The 22,705-nt window shown below is 38.2% G+C and overlaps 1 protein-coding gene across 1 annotated transcript in view; it reads left to right on the top strand.

The window, feature by feature from the left end:
• Nucleotides 1–22,454, top strand: part of SPG11 (SPG11 vesicle trafficking associated, spatacsin) — a gene marked incomplete at both ends in the record, with an annotated part of 35,090 nt that extends 12,636 nt beyond the window's left edge. The window contains 24 exons of the mRNA XM_082004899.1: nt 902–1,008; nt 1,983–2,128; nt 2,981–3,142; nt 3,906–3,972; nt 4,426–4,591; nt 5,743–5,948; nt 6,545–6,653; nt 7,169–7,328; nt 8,478–8,735; nt 8,960–9,160; nt 9,463–9,570; nt 10,649–10,811; nt 11,222–11,436; nt 11,796–12,540; nt 13,400–13,542; nt 14,984–15,182; nt 16,235–16,372; nt 18,062–18,195; nt 18,871–18,978; nt 19,583–19,751; nt 20,533–20,621; nt 21,005–21,160; nt 21,733–21,884; nt 22,274–22,454. Coding sequence (XP_081861025.1) covers nt 902–1,008; nt 1,983–2,128; nt 2,981–3,142; nt 3,906–3,972; nt 4,426–4,591; nt 5,743–5,948; nt 6,545–6,653; nt 7,169–7,328; nt 8,478–8,735; nt 8,960–9,160; nt 9,463–9,570; nt 10,649–10,811; nt 11,222–11,436; nt 11,796–12,540; nt 13,400–13,542; nt 14,984–15,182; nt 16,235–16,372; nt 18,062–18,195; nt 18,871–18,978; nt 19,583–19,751; nt 20,533–20,621; nt 21,005–21,160; nt 21,733–21,884; nt 22,274–22,454 — 4,282 coding nt within the window. The remainder of the gene's footprint in view (nt 1–901; nt 1,009–1,982; nt 2,129–2,980; nt 3,143–3,905; nt 3,973–4,425; nt 4,592–5,742; nt 5,949–6,544; nt 6,654–7,168; nt 7,329–8,477; nt 8,736–8,959; nt 9,161–9,462; nt 9,571–10,648; nt 10,812–11,221; nt 11,437–11,795; nt 12,541–13,399; nt 13,543–14,983; nt 15,183–16,234; nt 16,373–18,061; nt 18,196–18,870; nt 18,979–19,582; nt 19,752–20,532; nt 20,622–21,004; nt 21,161–21,732; nt 21,885–22,273) is intronic.
• Nucleotides 22,455–22,705: the final 251 nt, after the last annotated feature.

Here is a 22,705-nt window from a genome sequence, read left to right as displayed (position 1 = left end):
ATTTAAATGCAATTCTAATAGTTGGCAGTAAGAGTTTTCCTTGACCCTTTCTGTTTGGCGAGAAAGACTGTTTGGGTCACAACAATGTCATTTAATGAAAAACTGTGGGGCAATGTGTTAGGTTTCATGATGTATTTTGAAGCTTTATTCAGGTTGTCTTGTCAATATTAATTTCTGTGTCAGTCATCAAAGAAAACAATTATAGTTGTAATTGGTATGGTGTTGTAAGCAATACAATCTTAAATAAGCCAAGACAATTTGTCCTTCAGAAACTCTCACTTGAGCACAAGTATGAGTTTATTCCTGATACGTTCACAAATACAGAAATTGCTGGTTTCCATTTAAATTACGGTTAGTTGGGATTTGAAGGAGAAAACAATATTAGGTATTGGAACTAGATGAATATTTTCCACTTAATTAATACTTTGCAATTAAAATTCCTTAGCTGTAACTCCAATCTAACAGTGTAATTATTAAGAAGGTGAAAGTGGACGAGAAAAAAGCCGACAAATATTTTTCTGGTTTTTTTTGTTTGTTTGTATAATCAATTTTAGTTTGCATAATATATTTAGACTATTGCTTAGTGGTATTTGTGAGTCAGGTCCCTCCTTTGGAAAGTGTTTGGAGTTGTCAGGTCTGGAAACTATTACTTTGATTTACAGAAACAAAGCAAGCACTGAAACATAATCTTAAAGAAGGGAACTGTCAGAGATGCTGTATGAGCTAAAGCTGTACATCTTGTACAGAAGGGTGATGTGATTTGACTCTTTCGTAAGAATGGATGAAATAAGTTACTGTAACAAGTCAGATGCTCTTTAATTTTTAATGCAGTGTTATACTGGGGCAGAAGATGGTTACAAATACTGTATTTTCACTGTGCTGCTACTCATCTTATTTCCAGTTTAACTCCTTCAAATTGCCCTATTTTGGATAACAAGGAGTTGCATGAAGCTCATCCCTGGTTTGAATTTCTTGTGCGGTGTCGAGGGCTTGCCAGTAATCCACGAGGTAGGAGTCTGGCCTTGCTCAAGAGGTGGTCCAACATTTATGCTGCTAGCTCAATATTTGGTACAAATGGATTTAATTGGAACGGAACAGGTTGCCCAGAGAGGTGGTAGATGACCCATCCCTGGAAACATTCAAGGTCAGGTCAGGTTCTGAGCACCCTGCTCTAGTTGAAGATGTCCCTGCTTATTGCAGGGGGGTTGGACTAGTTGGCCTTTAAAGGTCCCTTCCAACCCAAACCATTCTGTGATTCTGTGAATTCTCTGCTGCAAAGTTTTTTTTGACTGTGGCAAATCATTTACATGTGTATCAGTTCCTCATCTCTAAAATGTGGATTATAATTCCTGCCTAAACTATATATAATGATTTGGAGGCTGTAGATATGTGAGAATTGTTATGTGTACTATCGTCATTGCCTCCAATTTGATTATATTCCCAACAGGTTGAACAGAAGGAGAATTCATAAGAATATACACATACTATTAAAATTAAAGCTTCGTCTAGTTCTTGTGGTGCATTTTGACTTCTCTGCCCCTTGGATTATGTGTTTGCCTTTTTTTAGTTGTTGTTATTGAAAATCAGTAGAATTTGTGCTCTTAACTAATTTTACTTTTTTTTAAAACATTCATCTTTTGTAGAGTCACATGATAACAAATGATAAAAATAAGCCAAAGTGAAGCTTTTTCGGAAAGTGTTATCAATGTAGGATAAAGAATTGAACCAATACAATCCTAAACTGTGAGACTCAATCTGAATCATTCTGTGTAGGTAAAACTGTGGTTTGAAATTGGGGAAAGCTTGGTAAAATTTAGAACAGCTTATCTGTGTTTGTAAATAAATTGAGAAAAATCACTATTAGCAACAAAAAATAGAAAATTCAGCATTTTTCATAGTAGTCGTAGAACAGTTTTAATGCATGATTTAATGATTTAATATTGTTTTTGCATTAAGTTAAATCTCACTTTTTTTCTTTTAAGATCCAAAGATGATATTTCAGGCTAGTCTAGCAAATGCTCAGATCTTGATTCCTAGTAATCAAGCCAGTGTGAGTAGCATGCTCCTGGAAGGACGTACACTATTAGCACTTGCTACTACAATGTACGCACCTGGAGGTATTGATCAGGTACTGTGTGCAACAAATTATTGATAAGCTTTTGGACAAATTCTCACAGGGTGTTGAAAAGTCAAAGGAATACATTAATAAAAATAAATATACTAATGCCATCATAGAATTTCTTCTCATACAAAAATCTGTTTTCGGTGTTCCATGTTTCAGTGTTCATTGACCAAATGAAGCGAGTGGTTCGAGGTTATATGGTTTAGAAATAGCAAGACACTGTGGCTGTGATTTGGAGTCTTTAACTCCTTCATAACAGTTACAGCAGAGAGTGTTTATAGGCACTTGTGTTCCTCAAGTAGTTTTAGTTTGGAAAAATATTTCCAATAAACTTTTAAAATGGTGTGCCTGTATTTGTTAGACAACTGTCCTGCTTTGTGGTCATTTGTAGTTTTTAAGTAAACGAAGCAATGGGTAACGGGACTGCTCTTCTGCTTGGATCTGCATAGGTGTTATTCAGCTTCCATATTTTTATTTTTAAAGGCTGAAAATCTGGACACATATCAAAATTCAGCTTACTGGTTACATTGTGTTAACCAGTTGCATTGTGCTATAGAGATAAAAAGCACATTATACTTTTAAAAGAAAAATGCTCAGTGAACCACATATTGGAACAGAATTTATTAATACAGATAATTTTTTGATACGTAGCACAGTAACCTAAAACATCAGGTACTGTTGAAGATATGTCTAATGTAACTTAAAAGGATTTTACAGGAAAAAATGGTACTTTCTGTGTTGTCATTGTATGTCAAATTCTCGTGAGGTGGTTTGTTTGGTGCATTCAGATATTGTTTTATTGTTATCTTAATGCAGTTTCTTCTTCTGAATGAAATAATTTTGCTTCCTTGCATGCAGGTTCTTCAGAATGAAGATATGGAAAAACCTCTAAAGAAAGTTGATCCACAGCTCTTAAAAATGGCATTGACTCCTTACCCCAAACTCAAAGCTGCTCTCTTTCCCCCGTGTACTTCTCATGGAATTTTGCCACCCGACATCTCTCTCTACCATCTTGTTCAGGTACCCAAAATGCTTCTTGGTAGAGCTTTTGGGCAGAACAAAACTAAACTAGGAGAAGCTTGTTTTCAGCTAAAGCCTGGAGGGTGGGGACCATATGTTGTTTCCTTGAAAACCTTAATTTGGAGCTAAAGTTTATAGCTTCATTCTGAACAGTTTTTTAAAATGGTATCTAAATACTGTGAGTCTGGCTTCTCCCTGCTCCCCCAGGCATGTAAAGACATCTGCAGTGTTTAACTTCAGTGGTCCTGGAACGTACAAGAAGTTATACTCTCGCAGTGTTCAGTGGGCAGGTTGTTTAGTATTACAAAAATTAGAATGATTTTAATTTTCTAAGGGAAATTTAAATTTAGAGTTAAAAGACAGTGTCTAATGGAATGTCATGACCCATTTCTGGGCAAATGCCTTTTACTTCAGATCTGTGGTATGAAATAAACTGAAAGTTGGAAGAAATGCTACGTATTATTCATTATTAGGAAAGTGTTAACTGTGCTAAGATGACAGTTTAGCAAAATACTTAAGCACATTCTTTCCCTATTTCCTTAGACCAAAGTCTAAGCCTTTCCTTGCACTTCTTTGCATGCTGATCCTACGGAGTAGATCAATACGTACCTTTGAGAGAGAACTGCACAAGATACATCACTGCTTGATAGCAGCACAGGCCATTCCTGATTGTCTACTACTATGGCTCCTTAAAATATTCTATAGTCTGGTCTGATACGAATATCTTAAACTGCCTTAATATATTTTGTTTCTAATCTTTCAGTCATTAGTACCCTTTGATCCCACTAAATTATTTGGCTGGCAGTCAACAAATACTCTTGCTGTATCAGGTATGTTACTTTTCAAGTTTTATACGCTTTTCTAGCCTGAGCACCTAGGATAAAATACCTTGCATTGGAATGGTTTGGCAGATAAACTTGTTCAAAAGGTCATTTCTTTTACCAAAAAATAGTGTAATTTACAAAAATTTTGTTTTGAAATTAAATCCTAGGTCGGCTACCTTTTCCATTAAGTTCTTCACAGGCAGATTTTTTTTCTAAATGTATTATGAGATAGAAAAGCAGTGTTTTCTTTTAAAAGCAAGTTGAGGACCTAGGAGGTGATCTAGAGTTCTGACTTTTCAGTGAGAATTGGAATTTCAGTGGAGTTTGGATATGCTGAGATTTGGATTAGAACAAGAGGAGAGGTATTTGATTGTCATCTCATGTTTTGTAGCTGAAAGCCATTTCCTGTGTTTAATTCAACTGTTTATCAGCTCATAATAATGGTGATACTCTTTCTAGATGGATCAAGTGACTTTCCTCATTTTTCATCCCCTGAACTGGTGAACAAATATGCTATAATGGAACGACTGGATTTTTTGTACTATTTGCACCATGGACGTCCATCATTTGCTTTTGGTACATTTTTGGTCCAGCAGTTAGTAAAGAGCAAATCCCCCAAACAGTTGTAAGTCTTCTCAAAAATGACATTTGGATAGTTCTTTTGAAGTTATAATCTAGCACATGGAGTAACATTAATCCTCCTCAACAGCAAACAAGTGGTGTGTGTTGCATCACTTGAAATTTAGGTGTTGTAGGAGTCTATTCAGTCTAGCATCGAGCAGGAGAGAAATCAAATATCAGCTAAAAGAAGGTGAACTGTATTTTGAGTTGCCCAAATAAAGTCTGCACAATGAAAGCAAGGAAAGAAAAACATCCTAGTCATATCAAACACAGGTAGACTTTTCTTCTAGGGACCTGAGCCTCTAGATCACTTTGTAGAAAAAAGATGCCCCTTTTCTTTGACATTTCCTAAGGATGACACTTCTTTAGTTAAATTAATAAGATAAATAAGGTACTGGAGATTAAAGGAATTGAATTTTCTGGCTGAAGCTTCAAAATCATGTGTTCAAAAGGGTGCAGTCAAATTACACATCTTGCTTGAATGCATTGAATCTACTATTAAGTATATTCAAAATTAGGAGGCGTTACATCAGAACAAATCACTTTGTTTCTCAAATGTCTTGTTTGTGTATGAGTCACTACTTGTTTCTTTTAATCATTTCTGTACAAATCAGTTTCTCTTGTGTAAACAGCTAAGATTCAGGCAAAACGGAAAACGTACGTTAATGTAGACTGAAGTACTTAATAGTTCAAAAGACAGTCAAGCATGCATGATTTTTTTTCAGTTACTACTCTGGAAAACTTTCAGATAACCAGTGAGCCAGCCACTGTAGAACCCTCTAGCGTACCTTTTTCCCTCAGTGCAATCCACAGATCAGTTTCAGGTTCTTGATGCTGCAGTGCTTGGATTGTAATCTCTGCAGTGGGACTTTTTGCGCTAAAACTGCTGATGGGTGTTTTTTATTAATTATAATAGAAGATACATTGGCTTTAGTTTTGTTAAATTTTATGAAATTGCACACTCTGTGCTTATCATGTGTGAGCCTTTATACCTGCGTTTTGTTATAAATATGAAACTTTTGGGTTGTAAATATCTTTCAAGCTAATAAAGTCTGTGAGTTTAGTAAACCTTGTAGGTACTTGTTTACATGGGGAATATTCCTTCGAAGACTGGTTAAAAATTGTATGTGTTAACTGGTGTTCTTTTCGTTTCAGGATTCAGCAAGCAGGAAATGAAGCCTATGTTTTAGCTCTTTCTTCCTTCGGTGTACCTTCAGTAGGAGCGGCCTGTGTGTGTTTTCTAGAATTGCTCGGTCTCAACAGCCTGAAACTCAGGGTCGATATTAAAGTTGCAAACCTAATTTTCAGTTACAGAACTAGAAATGAAGAATCTCAGCACAATCAAATAAGAGAATCTTTGGGTAAGGGTGTCTTTTGTTTGTCTTAAAATAGGGTACTATGTATTTTATTGGGAAGAGAAGCAGAGATGGGTTGAAAGATGTGCTTAACTTCTCAGGAATGCAGTAAAAGCATCCTGTTCTTTGAAGAGCTAACAATTTTGTTCTTCTTTTATTCCTGCTTTTTACTAATTTTGAAGGTGCGTTTTGAACCTGGCATGCCAAATAAAGCAGGGAAACTTTAATATGGCATGCAGCCAGAATTGCAGGAGTTTCTAATAGCCACTGTCAAACAGCTGCCTAAGGCTCAATGTAGTATTTAGTAAGGTTCAGCCTGACATTGTAATAATTGAACTAGAGGGTTAAACAAAGGGACACTACAAAATCTCTTTTCTCTTTTGTACTTGAAAACTGCCTTACAGCTGCAGTGAAATCAGATGTTCAAAGCTGTAAGGAAATTAAACTTATCCTAGGAATATCTTTAGAAAGTTTAATTTCTAACTAGAGGTCCACAGGTGTCTTTTTGTCCCAACTAGGAAACTACTGGTACTTTTGAAAATATTACCCTTACTCTAATCCCAAATAGCACCTCAGAAACAGTAACATGTTCTTTTAAACAGTTGAAGAGTTAACAAAATTGGCTGATGGTGAAAAAGCAGCAGCAGCAGAAGTTGTTATCTCATTAGAAGAAGCCTTTTGGGATGCAGTTGAGCATCAAGGAATAAAAAAGTGAGTAAAACATGATTTAAAGGATTATGCTGGCAAATTGAGATTGAGCACTGAATTTTACCATTTTGTATTCATATAATATTAGGGACATCCATGTGTGTTTTATTGCAGTAAACTGAACAACAATATTTGAATTTAGAATATAATCTTAGTATTTCAAATAGTAGAGGTAACAGATGGATATTGGCAAGAATAAGGAATTGCAGTCAGCATTAGACTTACTGTTCCACAGAGTTCTTGCAGCACACTTACAAGTGAAGATTGTTGACTTCTTTTCAAAGCCTACATTGTCAAGGTAGGACAATGTACCTGCCTTGGTGGGTGGGAATGGCCACCGGGTGTAGTATGGAAGCGCCCACAGTGGAATGTGACCTAATCTGTAGTGAAGTCGGTGGAAGTGCTGGTGTTGCCACTGGCAGGCAGTGGATCTCGGGCCACATGATGGGTTTAAACATCGTTAACATCTGGCATACATACCAGCCTATTACAGCAGAAGCTCTTTAAATTCCATGCAGGACATCTAGTGACTCTAGAAGGCAATGGTCTTTGGTAATGCAGTTCTGTAAACTCCATAATATCGGACTGAGTACGTCTTACCTAAAGGAATGTGCCAAATCCAACGACTGGCTGCAGTTCATCATCCAAACCCAGATGTACAGCTACCAGCCAGATGAGGTAAGCTATCTGTGTATCATTTTAAATGAAGACAGAGTTTATCAAGAATGTTCTTTGTTTGTGATGTTCAAAAAAAAAAGGAAGAAAAAAATAGATTTGTTAAAAGAATCACATTGTGGAGACAACATAAAATTGAAGCCTCACCACTTTCCAGGGAATTTGAAGTTGTCTGAGAAGGCTCCATACCCTCTGATTATGATAGCCCTTCTCTTACAGACAGATTTCCCAACTTTTCTACTTTTCTCCCACTCTTGGTATGTGAAAAGCTAACACAAGACAAAAGAAATTGGCTGCAGAGGGAACTAACCGTTCAGCAGATGTAATAATATTCTTCTAAGAGCATGAAACCTATCTAAAGGAGGTGTTACTAATCAGTAGTGGAGAAAACAATTTTCAGAGAGGAGTGATCTGAGTGTCTCTTTGAAGTGAATTGGACACAAAAGTATTTGCCAGGAAGGGACTTAATTTTCTTTTTAAATTCACTGAAAATCATAACATACTCATACTGTTTGTAAGCTTAATTTAAAATAATTTAGTTACTGTTGTTTTTTTTTTTTATTGGAGAGTTGCCACATGTTCAGTGTAAGTTTTAATAAAGCCACTCATCTTTCCTTTCAAAACTTAGATTGAATTTTGTGTAAAAATATTTAAGCTTTTGACAATCCAAATTGTCCATTTTTGTTCTGAACATAATTTTTAAAATAATAAAATATTACCAATATGTAAAAATTAAAAGCAATTTGGGAGGAGTAATATGAGGAAGCTAACTGGAAAATTCCAGGTAGAGATGATACTTAGCAGGCATAGGATTTTAACTTGGATCTGTTGCCTTGAAAAGAAAAATGTGTAGTTACACAACAGTAACTAACTTGACACTTTTCGTGATACGTTGTTAGCAGCAGAAGAGCTATGACAAAAGTGAGTGTCTCTAAGAGGCATTTTAGCTTCATGTAGAAGGATGAGCTTCAATATTTTATTAGAATAATTCACACCAACAGAACACTTTCTAAATCTCAAAAAATGTTGTAAAAAATCAAATTTGAAGAATGTTTTATTTGTCTTTTCTGTGTATTTAATGCTTTAGTCCTTCTTCCCCCTCGTTCTCTTTGGATCTCATGCTGTATAGATGCTTTTGGTTCTGTTTTGTAGGTCATTTCTATCCTTCAAGATTTCACTCCCATTTTACAAGATCACTTAAAATTGGCACTGGAGAAGTTACCGTTTTTGTGTCCTGATACAGGGAATCCTGATAACAGTGCTGCCAATGTGTTCAAGAGCAAATATGCAGATAGTCTTTTCCAAATCCTTTTTCAGTGTCAGGGGAACTCCAACCCTTCATGTTACCTTTTGACTGAAGGATTGAGAGAGCACGCTCCCATTCTGAGTGTTTTAGCGGCATGTTTCCAGGTGAGTATTGATGAAGTTATTTACCTTTTAGAGGAATAATTTATAAAAAAGTGATGGTTGTGCACAAATATGTTAAATGATAGATATGTATGTTGCATTCATCAAGTTTTTTTCTCAGTTTTTGTAGTAATTGTGAATAGTACGACACATTTGGCCAAGTGATATACAACAAGGTGATGTTTGTCTCTGGTAGTTATAAAACCATCCTTTTTGTCATATGACAGGATGCAAACATTATTAATTGTCTCTGTGTTTGGATAATTACTACTGTGGATGATATTACCAGAGCTGAAGCAACAAACCATATTCAAAGCTCAGCAGAAAATCACAAATGGGATCTTCATGACCTATCAGTTATCTGGAAAGTCTTTTTAAGAAAGCAAAAAAGTAAAACACTTCTAAATGGCTTCCAGTTCTTTTTAAAGGTAAGATAATGTCTTTTTAGTGGTATACTTGAGCGTATCTCAAATCATCTCAGAGGAGATGGCCTATAGATTGCTATTTGTGGCCTAGATAACCTGGGGGTAATCCACTGAAAATCCCGGTCAAGTAAGAAAATCTTTGAATGGAAGTTCTTCCAACTATTACGAATTTGCAGATCATATATCAACCTTGCATGCCATTTTAATAAATGAGAACTTTGTTGTTCTAGTACCGAGGAAGACAAATTCTACATTTATTGAGGTACTTTTAGGAAAGCATTATAACCTATTTTTGTGTCTTAAAGGATTCCCCTTTACTGTATATACTGGAGATGTATGACCTATGTATGAACTATAAAAAATACAATGAAGCTAAAACCAAACTGGACAAGTTTCAGGAAAGTCTCACAAAAGTAAGCAAATTCATTTTCCCTAAATGTCTTTGCCTAGGTCTTCCCTTTTTAGAATGTGATAGGCATCTAATGTCAGATATGAAAATAACGAAAAAGGGTATGCTTAGAGTGATCTAGAAGCTGATTTGTGAAGCAAGATTCTTTTTATTGCTGGCAGTTAATGAAAAGATGTTTTTGACAGTTCAAAACCCGCAGTGCATTTTTCTAAATCATTTTAAGTTGACATGGGCAGGTTGAAATACAGTGTCATCCTTCTTGTGTGAGCAGTTTACTGGTTGAAGGTTGGCATTGACTCAGGTAGGACCACTGTTGGTAAATCGAATTATTTGTGGTGAGTGAGTGTGGAATATTCTTTATTTTATATTGACCAGGGCAAGTCAATACTGAGCTGATAAACCAGTGGCTTACGGGGAATATCTATTTAAGAAAGACAACTTCTTTGAATACATTTCGAAGTTTCTGAGAAAGTCTGTGATACTGCTTTGGTAGTTGCATAGACTTTTCTTTGAAAATGACTCCGTGAACTGAATTACACACTTCGATTAAAACACTGATTAGCAGTCAGTTTTGAGAGGACCAAAGTGTTTTCATGCAGTGTTCTTTGTTTGTCACATACAGATGTTTTCACAAATTATTTCAGTTCTTCCCTTTCCATCACAATTCTCTAGTTTCCCTGAATATCTTGGTAATCAACATTCCATGTCATTAGTGATTTTCCTTCCTGCAATTCAAGCTAAGGCTAGATGATAGTGGATATGCTTATAAAGTGTACAGCTGTATGACAAGACCCAAGCAATTTATTTTATCTATCCATTTCTGTTCCTTCTTGCATCTTTTCTCTCTTCCATGATTATCAAGTGTAATTGATGGTCACCCTGTCATAAAATTTACTACTTTCAGATCAAAGTCAAACATTCATCAGTGATGGATCAGTGCCCCCTTGGGAATGGCAGTTCATTGTTTCTTAAAGAAGGAGGTAGATCTGGTACAGCTTCCGTTTCCAGTGCAATTCCCACCAAAATGCAGAATATATTTGCAAAAAAAAACCTCCAACACTTAAAAATTTTTATCTACACAGCTTAAAACTGAGGATGAACCAGCAGCTTCAGAATTACCTGTGCAGTGGTTGGAATCACAAGCGTTGTTTCTTCTTGAATTGATGATGCAGCAATGTAGAACAGAATATGAATTAGGAAAGCTCTTACAGCTGTTTTCTGCAGCCGATAATCTTCTACTTGATGGTAAATACAGCTTCCTCTGTTAGATGATGTCACTGCTTTAATCTAAAGACCACATACAATGTTTTTGGAGTGACTGAAAATGTTTACTTAAGTGTGTTCATACTGTTTTATTTTTGTAAAATAATTTATATAACCAGAGTTGGTCCTTATGGTGAATTGCAGTGGTGAAAATGTAACTGTGAGTGTAAGCCTGTTTGGGAGAATGATTATGTTTAAGTGTTGATGAGGAGTGCACAGATTATCTGCAGAAGTATTTTAGTTATGGATTTAGAGCTTATTTTCAGTCCCATGAAAGCTTCGGAGTGTAAAATCTGTACTCGGCTGGCAGGGTTGCATGCTGAAATAAGTAGCAGAATTTCCTCAGGTTTAAAAATCAGCTGCCTTTAATTGTTTACACTCTTATAAAACAGGCCCTTACGTGAAGAAACTCTGTGCACTTAGTGAGACCCTGAAGGATTCCTCCATATCAATTAATCGCTCCATCCTAACCTGTTGCCGTATGGAGACATTTCAGAGTGAGTGCAGATCAATTCTGGAGCAGCTGCAAGAGAAAGGAATGTTCTCACTGGCTCGGGAGGTAGCAGCACTGGCTGAATTGCCCGTGGATAACATAGTTATCCAGGAGGTACAGTATAGTTAAATAATTATATTCACCTCTTAACACTGTTATTACTGGCAGTATTGAGAATGTTACTTCTCAGCCTTCCTGAAACACAAATTTTTCTTCAAATCACTTTTTATTGTAAATACAAATACACCAACAAGTTGACTATAAGTGCTGAGCTGAAAAGGACAGTGTAGCTTTCCTTATTCTCTTATTATTTTTACTTGCTCTACAGTCACTTTTATTTAGTGAGAAAAATAGATGGATTTGTTGGGATGTTGGGACACTTAATCCAAGTTAATTTTTCAGTATTCTGGCCATCCAGTGTGATTCTTCTTTTTTGGAAAGATAGTTGCTTAAAACCTCTGTGAATTTTGCAGGTTCTAAGAGATCTACATTGTTTAAGAGACACTGGACAGTGGCATCAAAACCAGACAAGAATTGAATTCTGGAAAAAGTGTAACGACAACTTCATGAAAAATGCGATCTCCAGCAAAGCTGCTTCTGATTTTTTTTTTAATCAGGCAGACACAGTATTTGAATCTTTAGTTCATGAGAAGATAAACAGCATTATGGAGAGACGTTTGTTGCTTACCCTAGCTGGCCATTGGCTAGCCAAAAATGACTCTGTGTCACTGCACAAACTAGAAGAAATAGAGAAGCAGATCTGGATTTGTCGCATCGCACAACAAACGTTATCCACAGAGAAGGGGTCAGGCAAGTCAAGATTTTCCTCCCATGTTGTAGTGAGCACAGATCTTACCTTTGATAACTTAGCTAAGGAGTTTTCTTTTTCAAAGCTACCGGCTCTGAACACACCAAAGTACTTAAAACTAAAGGGTCTTGCATTCAAAGAGTCTCAGCAGACCTTGACTAACGAGGAGGAAGAATCACTCAAGTTTCTGATCGGATGCCTTCTTGATGAAGGAAGTGTGCATGAAGCCAGCCGTGTTTGTCAGTATTTCCATTTCTACAACAGAGATGTTTCACTGGTATTGCATTGCAGAGCTCTGGCCTCAGGGGAGACTGATCTAGACAAATTACACACAGATATTCAGACTCTTCTTGTAGCAAGAGGAAAGACATCTGAAAGCAGCACATCTCAGCAAAGCCGAGTGCCAAGCAGTAAGTAGCACTAACCAATTAATACTATTGTTGGGGTTCTGCTGGATTCTTCTTCCTTTGTTACAGCCTTATTTTCCCAAAAAAATTTCTGCAGGAAATAGGGTCTTCATGACAGTGGGTTATCTCCTTGACTATCCAGTTGTCAAATGAAAATTGTCCAATCTATCTATCCAGTTGTCTAATGAAAGGAATTTGAAGTCTTGTTAATACACATTGTTTGTATGTGCTTCAGGCAGGATGTTTCTGTGTACAGTTTCTATAGTCTCTTAACTGACCATTTTTTATAGTTCACAACTCTGTTCCAGTAAAGTAGCACTGAACTTCATCTGTGTTCCTGCTTTTGGAATACACACTCTAGTAAATCTCGAGTGTGTTTCTGGAGCTGAAACAAGTAAATGCCTTTATTGATATATTTCTCTGAATTCTTTGTACATTATAAAGGGTTTAGTGTTTCTTACTAATAGCAAGGCTAAGGCTGAACTGTTTATATATAAAGTACTCTCTGCATATTTATGAAGCCTGAATGAGAAAGCTGTCAGCTGGAACATTACTTTCCAATACTAACATGTATACAGCTTAACTGAGATAGAAGAGAATAAATGAAGCCTAAGCCATCAGAAAGACTGCTAAACCTTTATGCGGTCTTCTGCTTAGGAATTTTACATCTGAGGTAGTATTGTGGATACTTAGGCTCGTTTGTGTTCTGTCATATTGTTTGTACCGTAAAACTTAAAAAAATTAAAAAACAATCCCAGGTATGAAGAGTTCAGTTTTCAAAGAGTGAGTCTTGCTCCAAGTATAAGGCTTGTTGGTGTTATCTGTGTTTATGAGAAAGGAATTTATAGTATTTTGTTTCCAGCATCAAGCTTAGAGGACTGGACACACATTGTGGCTCCATCTCTAGATGATCAAGTTGTTTTCAGTCTGAAGGCACTCATAGATGAATGTGTCCATGGGAGAAACTACTGCAGACAGGTTCTCTGTTTATATGAGCTTTCTAAGGTATGTGTCTAGTAACATTATTGAAGAAACAAGTGGTTTGTATCGAGCTGTGCTGTGAAAGTTTATGGAGGAAAGGCTAAAGAGTGGTGAAAGTGCTCATCAGGCGCCTGAAACAAGCTTCAGAGGGTGAAATTACCAAGCCTTTGTGTGGAAAATGGCCAGATGCTTCCTAGGCATGAAGCGTCGAAATGAACTCAACTCCCAGACTCCCCAGACCCCTACCTCTGGCTCCACTAAGCCAGATTTCAGCCCGTGTCTCTTTGATGTGCCTTTTTTATAATCTTTTGAGCATATGTTGTTCATCTAGCACTTTGCTTTAGGCCTTTGTTGTGGAATGCCTTCATAATCAACACCAACCCAGAAGTAGGCAAAGAGATAGCAGCTGCCTTAGAAGTTGTAGCACAGCAGTGCTCTGCTTTACTCGGAGGCTGCTCAGAGGAGTGGCTAATAAGTTCCAAGTGGCTTGACCCAGACAGTGATAGGAGACATAGCAGACTGTTGTTTGCTGCCCCTCTGCTCCTTGACCTTCACGATTACCAGCAGCCCACCTCTGCTTCTTCTCCAGTGGGTGCTGCTCAACACTTCTTTCAGGCTACAGAACCCCTTTCCATGGTATTTCGTCCGTATTTTTGGAACTTAGCATTACTTTTTTCTGGATAAAAACAGCAGCGTGTGTGCTGAAAATATTAATATTGTCTTTATCACAGAGGTTCTCAGATTTTCCAACAGAATTTTTCATGCCTCAAATATTTGGAGTGAGTGCTTTAGGTTTGAGTTACTAAGAAGTAATCATATGACTGGCTTGTTCCCTTTTATACCATCCATATACTTCTTTCCTGAAGCTGGATGTCCGTACTTTTGAATTAAGAGTTGATCATTGTGTTCATAAGGTACATTTTTTGATTAATTTGTAAAGTTGTAAATATGTAATATGTTACAGCAGAGTATTCACAGAGCCTCACCAGCTCCTCTTCCAAATGCAGCAAATGTAAAAACTAGTACATTTTTTCCACTGATAGTTTGTGGTACGTAGAGAAAAAGAAGAGGAACCTCGTAAGTAAAACTTATATAGTAAAACACAATTCTTCATCTGGGAGGAAATATCCCTGACTTTCTTCTAGGTGTTTTAAGTGTTAAGGTTTCTCTTTGGTTCAGGAAAGCATTTCTGTCCATGGTGACAGCTCTGTGAGTTTTGTACTTCAAATACAAAGTACTTACATGCCACTGATCTGGAGAACATTAATACCGAAGATACACAGATGAAGGCACTGTTAACTGATGCAAGGACAGATTGTTTGCATTTTGTGAAACTGAGTTTTGTCTGCTGTTCCAGCACTCCCCTCTGGCATCAGCTCATCATTAAGATTACTGCAGATCAGTATATGTCCTGGACTGGAGTTTTTGCTGTGTAGAATCTTCTAAGAGTGTGTGTGTTTCTTAGGAATTGAACTGCTCCTACAGTGAAATGTCAGCCCACGACCCTGAAAAAGTACTTCGAGCAATTCTGTCGTCCCATCAGCCGGACAGATGCAGGAAGGCTCAGGCATTCATCACCACGCAGGGTCTCCAGCCTGAAACTGTGGCAGAGCTAGTGGCTGAAGAAATCATGCAGGAATTACTGGCATCTTCAGAAGCGAAAGGTAATAAAGAGGCTTGATCTTCCATTTTGGTGTTTTTGGTTTGTAAGTGTGATATTTGTGTATCTGAAAAACAGTCCTTGCTCTTGAGCTATTTGAGTGCTAATTATAGTAATGTTTGGGCAGCTCTTGTATAAGGTTTTAGATAAAGATTTATTTTTAGTTATTTTTGTGTCCAGTGTGGTGTTGAAGTAGTTAAAGTTTTATTTTTTATGGATGTAAATGTAATGGTTTTTTAAAAAAATGGTTGTTTGGGTTTTTCAGTTATGATCTTTGCAGCCCCACATCATCTGCCTTGGAAAGATTCAGGTTCATTTCTTTGCGTAAAGCATGGCCAAAAGATTTTCTGGGTTTTGGGGGGGGCGGGGTTTGACTTTGTGAAATGAGCATGTTCCTCAAAACAGCAGGAATTTATCTGAGGGATTTTTCTATTTAAGTCACTTCTACTTTGCCACAACAATAACAGCACAGTTCCTTGAGAAACAGTCAGCCACCAGATGGAGATTCATGAATCCAGGTGTGCTCTCTGCTGCTCACTCTGCTACCCCTCACTCTTGCTGCTCCTCGTGTGCCAGTTCACTTGGTCAGCTCAAACGATTTGGTGCATTGCCTTCGGAAGAGTCAACTTACTAGCCCAGCAGAAAACAAACCCAGAAAAGAAGAGTTTTCTGTTGAGTTCATGAGTTGAACTGGTTCATGGAAGAGCATGAGTCAGAGCCACTGCAAGGGATGGGTTAGAATTGTGTTGTGTAAGGAAGAGGAGAATGTTCTTTTTTTCAGTAGCGGCAGCCTACTGCATTTGCAAAAGTATAGGTGTAATTACAGTAGCAATATGGCTGTTCAGTAGGATTTCATTGGATTGAACTGGCAAAGAAATAGTGTCTGATTCTTAAATTTAAGCAGTAAGATCAAAAGTGTCTTTAGAATTGTAGTTCCAAGTCTTAAGCTAGTCTAGATGAAGTTATATTGGTTTGTTTGGGTTTTTTTCTATTAACGTAGCTAATGTCTCCTGAACAACTGGCACTTGTGACATAACTCTCTCTGTGTGGACACAGGACAGAAACAGGTTTTGAACCCTGCAGCTGAGAGTCAGGCATTCCTACAGCTTGCTAAGCTGTGCCAGGATCATACACTGGTTGGCATGAAGTTATTGGATAAAATTTCCGCTGTACCACGTGGGGAACTGTCATGCAGTAAGTAAATGGCAAATAATACTTGATGTAACTAGTGCATTACTAAACATGGCATTACTTGGTTTAAAATCACATCACAAACAATAAAAGCAATGTTGATGGAAGCATCTATTATTGATCTCAAATTTGATATTAAATTCATAGATCTGATTATATGCACAGTAAATAAGCATGTTGCTTAAGTGTTGCATCAGTTTACTTTCCAAAGAAAACACAGATTATTTTTTTTGTGCCAACAGCTGGGAAATGCAGTCAGTGAATTACCTGAACTTTTTTAGTCATATGTTACAGAAGGAGGGTATTGTGACCTTCTTCATATTAATCACAATTAGAAATTGCTTTCTTTATCCATTTGTTAAACTAACTTTCTAGTTCTAAAAGTCCATTTTGCACTTTGGAGCTTTATATACCATGGAGGTGTTGTCACTGTGTTTATAAAACATAGCCAAGGTGCTTTGGTACCATTTTGCCACTGCTAACCTGTGGCAAACAGCTAGTTTAGACTGTTTTTAAAAAAGATTTATTATGGGCAGTTCACCTCTGAAGAGAATGAATGAGGGTAGGATTTTGGTGTGAGTTGTCTCGTGAATATTAACATGGGCAGAATCTTCAGTGCTGTTTTGTCCTGAGTGGTGAGGAAGGAGCATCTTCTAGAACATGTTCTGCAGAAGCAAATACATGGCTGAACTTAATATTGAAACTGTTCCGTCAGAATCCACCTGTAATACTGGAAATTTGGAAAACCTTTCTGAGAAAATAAGAAATTAGAAATACCACGTTCTGTGTAATTTTTACGTCCCTAACACATTTATCTTGTTGTCAGATCTTAACTTACCCCTTATTTTGTCTGGTTAAGTAATATAAGGGTGAATATTAGTATTTTCATGTATGGCTGACTAAAGTAAGGAAAAGACTCTGAGGAAACAATGTGGGGAATTACCAAATTGTGCTGGAGGACTTTACCTCTCTTTGAATGAGGTCTCTGCTAGAGTACCTTTTCACAGGTAGAGGTATAACTGGTTTGTTTCAAAATATGTTGTATAGGTTTATGACATTAACTGTGTTCTTTTAAAAATCTGCATTTTTAAATATGTTGTGTAGCAGTTCATAGGAGTACTGCTGCTTTTCAGAAGTGAATTGCATGGTGCCGAGAGTAAGGACCAGGGCTCCACTGTGTCATGGTTGCTTTACAGTATTAGATCAGGCCTTCCACAGAAAACGGAATATGCTAAGATGTGCTGTGTTAACTCATTTATTTAATGTATGGAATTTATGAATGATTTTTCAAACCGAGATGCAAAACTTGTGGCCTTCCTTTTTCAAATGTAGAGCTGACTGGTTAATAGTGGAGTGCTGACACATTATTATACATTTGTCAATCAGCTTTTGGTGGAGGAGGTTGGAAGTTTTAGGTGTGGAATAAAATAACATTTCAGAAAATGATCCAAAAACCCCAGACTTTCCCACAGACTGAGAAGCCAGACTGAACGCATACTGCTATAGAAACTGTTACTTCCTAAAATTGCATAGGACAGAACCGTAATAGCTCAACTTTCTAATCCAATTCTGCTGTTTGTAACTGGAAAGGTTGTGTATCCTCTGCAAAGATGCCGTCACTTCTGGAGAAAGGCGTAATAGTTAACTTCCTCAGCTTACTAACTGTAATACTTGAGTTGTTCTGTCCTTCAGTTACAGAATTGCTGATTTTGGCCCATAATTGCTTTAGTTTGACTTGCCACATGGAAGGAATCACTAGAGTCCTCCAAGCAGCACGGCTGCTCACAGATGACCATTTGGCACCTAAGGAAGAGTACGGCCTCGTGGTATGTGTCTCTGATGCCATATGTGTTTATCCGGATGCCGTATGCAGGTTTCCCTGTACACCTTGGCAAGTAGCTTTGCTCGGGAGCAGCGCAGGGGCGTAGGTGGGTGACGGAATGGCGTACAGTCTTTCACCGCTGGTTGACTGGTCTTGTCCTGCCTGTCCTTAGAATCTAAAAGTGGGTGTTTGGCCTGATGTGCCCAGGTGATGATTTTTATGTCACAGAAGCTCTTACAAGACTTCCCTGGAAAAACAGAGGTGGAGATAGTGGAATGGTGAAGTGGCAACAGTGTAGTAAATCAGAATGGGAATGTCAAAGTCATTCAACTGCTGGTGAAGTGTGACGATTTGTATTACCGGGCTGTCGTGTATCTTTAAGTCCTGCCTTGAAAGGAATCCCGGAGTCTGAGACATGCCCAATGTAATGGTGTCATTGCTAAAAGGTTCAGTGCGTATTTTTATTTGGTAAAATTACATCCTTTCACCTCACCGTAAAAAAGATGCAGTAGGTTGGTTAAAAATACTCCCCCCGCCGTGGCTCTGAGGAACCATCCGCCTGCCTAATGCACCTCACTGTGCTGTGTAGCTCTATAAGCTGCAGCGCTCTGGCCTCTCTTTGAGAGAGGGGGGGTTCCGCTTTGCTTTGAGTTTCATACCTGCACCGTTATTTCCACAGGTTCGTCTTCTCACTGGAATTGGCAGATACAATGAAATGACCTACATATTTGAACTGCTGCATGAGAAACACTACTTTGAAGTGCTCATGAGAAAGAAATTGGACCCAGTAGGTAGAGGGGGATAAAGGGGAGAAAACTGTCAGAGAACCATGTGGCTACATCAGAAACTGATATTTACACAACAAGGTGGAATTATCTGGGGATTTTAATTACTGGCATGTAGGAAGTCTTATTCAAGTTTCATAGTAATAAATGAACTCTGGGTTTTACTCAGGTTTTAGTTTAACAAGTTTGTTCTGATTAGTTCAGTGCTGCAACGAGAGCAGCATTGAAGCTTCAAGCTTGGGAATATCACTTAGAGCAGCTTTCATGTCCTGCTTTGGTTTTACTTCCAGTTAATGTCTCATGGGTTTTTAAAAATCATAAATATTTATCGCTTTCTTCTAACATAAATAAAGTAATAAACAAATGTCAGGTTTGACATTTGTACATAAATAAATAAATGCATCGGTGCTGGATTTTCTTACCTGACGTAACCTCGTTAAGCCCAAGTATAACATTATGTTTTAAAATAGTATGGAGAAACTTCAAAAGAGTGCAATGATCACATTTGTGGAAAAATGTACCAGAACAGATTCGCTTGTAGGTACCAAAGTGTGAGTTAAAACAAAGCTCTTCCAATCTTAATCTGGTATTCCTTCATCTGACCAGAGCGGGACATTGAAGACAGCTCTGCTGGATTACATCAAGCGTTGTCGCCCAGGGGACAGCGAAAAGCACAACATGATAGCCCTTTGCTTCAGTATGTGTCGAGAGATTGGAGAGAATCATGAGGCTGCTGCTTGCATACAGCTTAAACTCATTGAATCTCAGCCCTGGGGTGAGTGGAAACTGGAAAACCAAGAAATACAAGCAAGTTTGCTTAAGGAGGAAGATATGATGGGTCGTTTTGATTGCCTGTGTTGTCCTGGTAACATCCATTGATGTTACTCTTCCATTCTGGAAGGAGGGCCCTATTTGCCAGGCTTGGGGTATTCTTGTACTTAGCAGTTTATCTGGCTGCTCTGGTATTTTTCAAAGAGTTGAGATTTTTGGCTCTTACTGTAACATAATGCCCCTGTGGTACCATGCATGGGAGGAGGTAAGGACATGTGCATGTTTTCCTTACTTTAGTGGGATGTGACACAGTGGGGTTTTATATAGTGTATATGTAAAGTGTTGGGGTTTTTATGTTTGTGCAAGATAACTTGTTAGCATCTAACCTTGGTGAGTTCTGTACAGCTGGCAGAACACTGGGGAGCACACAGAGATCTCACTGTGGAGCAGTGAGCCAGTACTGCAGCAAGAACTAAAACAGAAGCTATGCCCAATGGTTTTCTGAATTGGTCTGGCGCTAGTCAGTTCTTGTATCTACCACAAACGTGCGAGTTGCATTTCTTTCCAGTTCTTCAATCATTTGACGAGGTTCCAGCAGTAGCTTTGGTCCGTTAACCCAACAGGCATCGCTGTTTCTTCGTGCTCTTTTAATATGAACTTTTTTTTAGTCTTTTGTTGCTTTCTGAAACAACACTAGGGACAGACTTGGTACCGGGAGGTATTTTTGTAACTTACTTTGTCACCTTTAGAAATAAAAGATTATTAATTTTTTTTCCCCATTTCAGAGGAGTCTCTTCAGGATGTTGCAAATTTAAAGAAACTGCTGATGAAAGCTCTGACTCTCTTTATTGATGCAGCAGAAAGTTATTCTAAGGTAAAATGAGATGGAATTGTATGACTGCTGTACAGGATTGAGAGCACATAAGGAGTGAGCTGAACTGGGAGAACAAAGAAAGGGTGTGCAGAATCCTGTCCCAGTAGAAGAGGAGCAAAGGACTCTCTTGCTCTGTCAGCTCCGCAGTACCCCAGCTGTCCTGGTCACACTATTGTATCCAAGAGCAGTACACTGTTCCCTGTTCAGGCTTTAACATCTACAGTTAGAGGAGTGACCATGAACTTCACTATCAAGAACAGAACAGTATAAAGTCTTTAAAAACTGGTGGGATTATGATGAAAGTAGTGTTTGTGGTGAGTGAAGCTCCATTTAAAACTAATGGAATATGATAAGCTTGCATTTGTCATTGATTTGTAACACAGGACTCCTGTGTCCGCCAGTCCTTGCGCTGCAGTCGGCTAACAAAGCTGATAACCCTCCAGCTGCATTTTCTCAACACTGGTCAGAGCACTATGCTGATAAACCTGAGCAGACAGAACCTGATGGACTCTATCATGTCCTTGCCTAGATTCTACCAGGTAAACTTGGCTTCCTCATCTGTTATTTTTTTCCGAAAATCATTGCTTTGGACAGCAGGTACTGACGCACTCTGCTCCTGTGAGCATAATGCTCAGCTCTTCCACGTGGCCACCAAATCCTGTGACTGTTAACCCATCATATTGCTGCGGGTGGGACCAAGCTTGGAAATGCAAGCGCAGTGCCGGTGCGGACCGCTGCTGGTGCTCGCTGGCTACCAGCGCGCAGCCAGGGCCTTGGCTACCCCATGGCTCTCGTGCTGCTGTGAATCTACCCTAGAGCCCTGAAATCTCATCTGCATTGGCATCCATCAGTTTGGAAATTTGGAAATAAGAAAGAAAAGGGCTTTTTCAAGAGAACAACCAACCGCTCCTTTGACATCTTGTTAAGGAAAATTATTTGCAGTGTTTTGTTACCCTTGTATTTCTCTGTAACACAGCTGCTCCTGAGAACAGCATCAAGAGATGGGCCAAACAGGAGACCTAGAGTATTTCAAGTATTCCAAGTATAGGAATGTTTCTGTGTGAGAATAAACTCTCCTGCTCAGTAATTCCAGTGTCTGTTCTCCCTGCAGGCAGCTATTGTGGCCGAGGCTTACGAGTTTGTTCCAGATTGGGCTGAAGTTCTGTATCAACAAGTGATCACTAAGGGAGACTTCACTTACTTAGAAGAATTTAAACAACAAAGACCACTGAAGCCTGGCACATTTGAGGAGATTGCTAGGAAGTAAGTAGTTCTATGGTCAAAGTGGAACTTTCTTTTCCACAGGCTACTTTAGAGGAGCAACTCCGTGTTTAATAGCATGCAAGTCTTAGTACCGTTAAAACCTTTTATGTGATAAAGTGTAGTATATAGGGACTTGAGACCTATGTTCAGTTTCTTAAGCATATTGTGGAAATAACATTGGATCTACCACTTTTATTGAGCTGGATAAACAGGGTGCCTTAGGGCTGGTCAGATATGAATCAGGGCAAAATAAACGACCAAGAGAATCCAATGTACATGTTGAACACAACCTTTTTTTAAGACAGACAGTTCTTACAGTTCTCTAGCAAGTCTTATAATTGTTGTCTGTGAAGCCTTTCCATTTCAATTTTACATACAATTATTTTCAGAGTTAAACAACACCCACCTACTGATGCTGCTCTGAAAAATCTGAAGAAATTGCTCACTTACTGTGAAGATATCTACACATACTACAGATTGGCTTACGATAACAAGTTCTATGATGTGGTAAATACACTTCTGAAGGATGCACAGACTAGCTGTTGTCTTAACGACATGTTATCAAACTAGAATCCAACCTCCATGAAGTAGAGACTGGCTCTGACAAGTACCAGTGCCGCAGCTTCCTGCATGGTTAGTACCAATTCTGTAACAGGTATTTTTATCAACTACTTGCTTACAATGATACACTGCTATGTGAAGAATTGTGGTTGTAAATACTTAAAATGCTGAGATTTTAAGAGAAGAAATAAATCTTACTGTTTACAAAACACCACAGACTGGCAGAGCTGATGAACCACTGAGATTCAGCAGTCCTTTAA

Source organism: Phaethon aethereus, assembly GCF_964289735.1.
Source record: "Phaethon aethereus genome assembly, chromosome: 12".
Lineage (NCBI taxonomy): Eukaryota > Metazoa > Chordata > Aves > Phaethontiformes > Phaethontidae > Phaethon > Phaethon aethereus.
The sequence above is the reverse complement of the archived record's forward strand: the minus strand, read 5'-3'. Positions and strand labels throughout refer to the sequence as shown.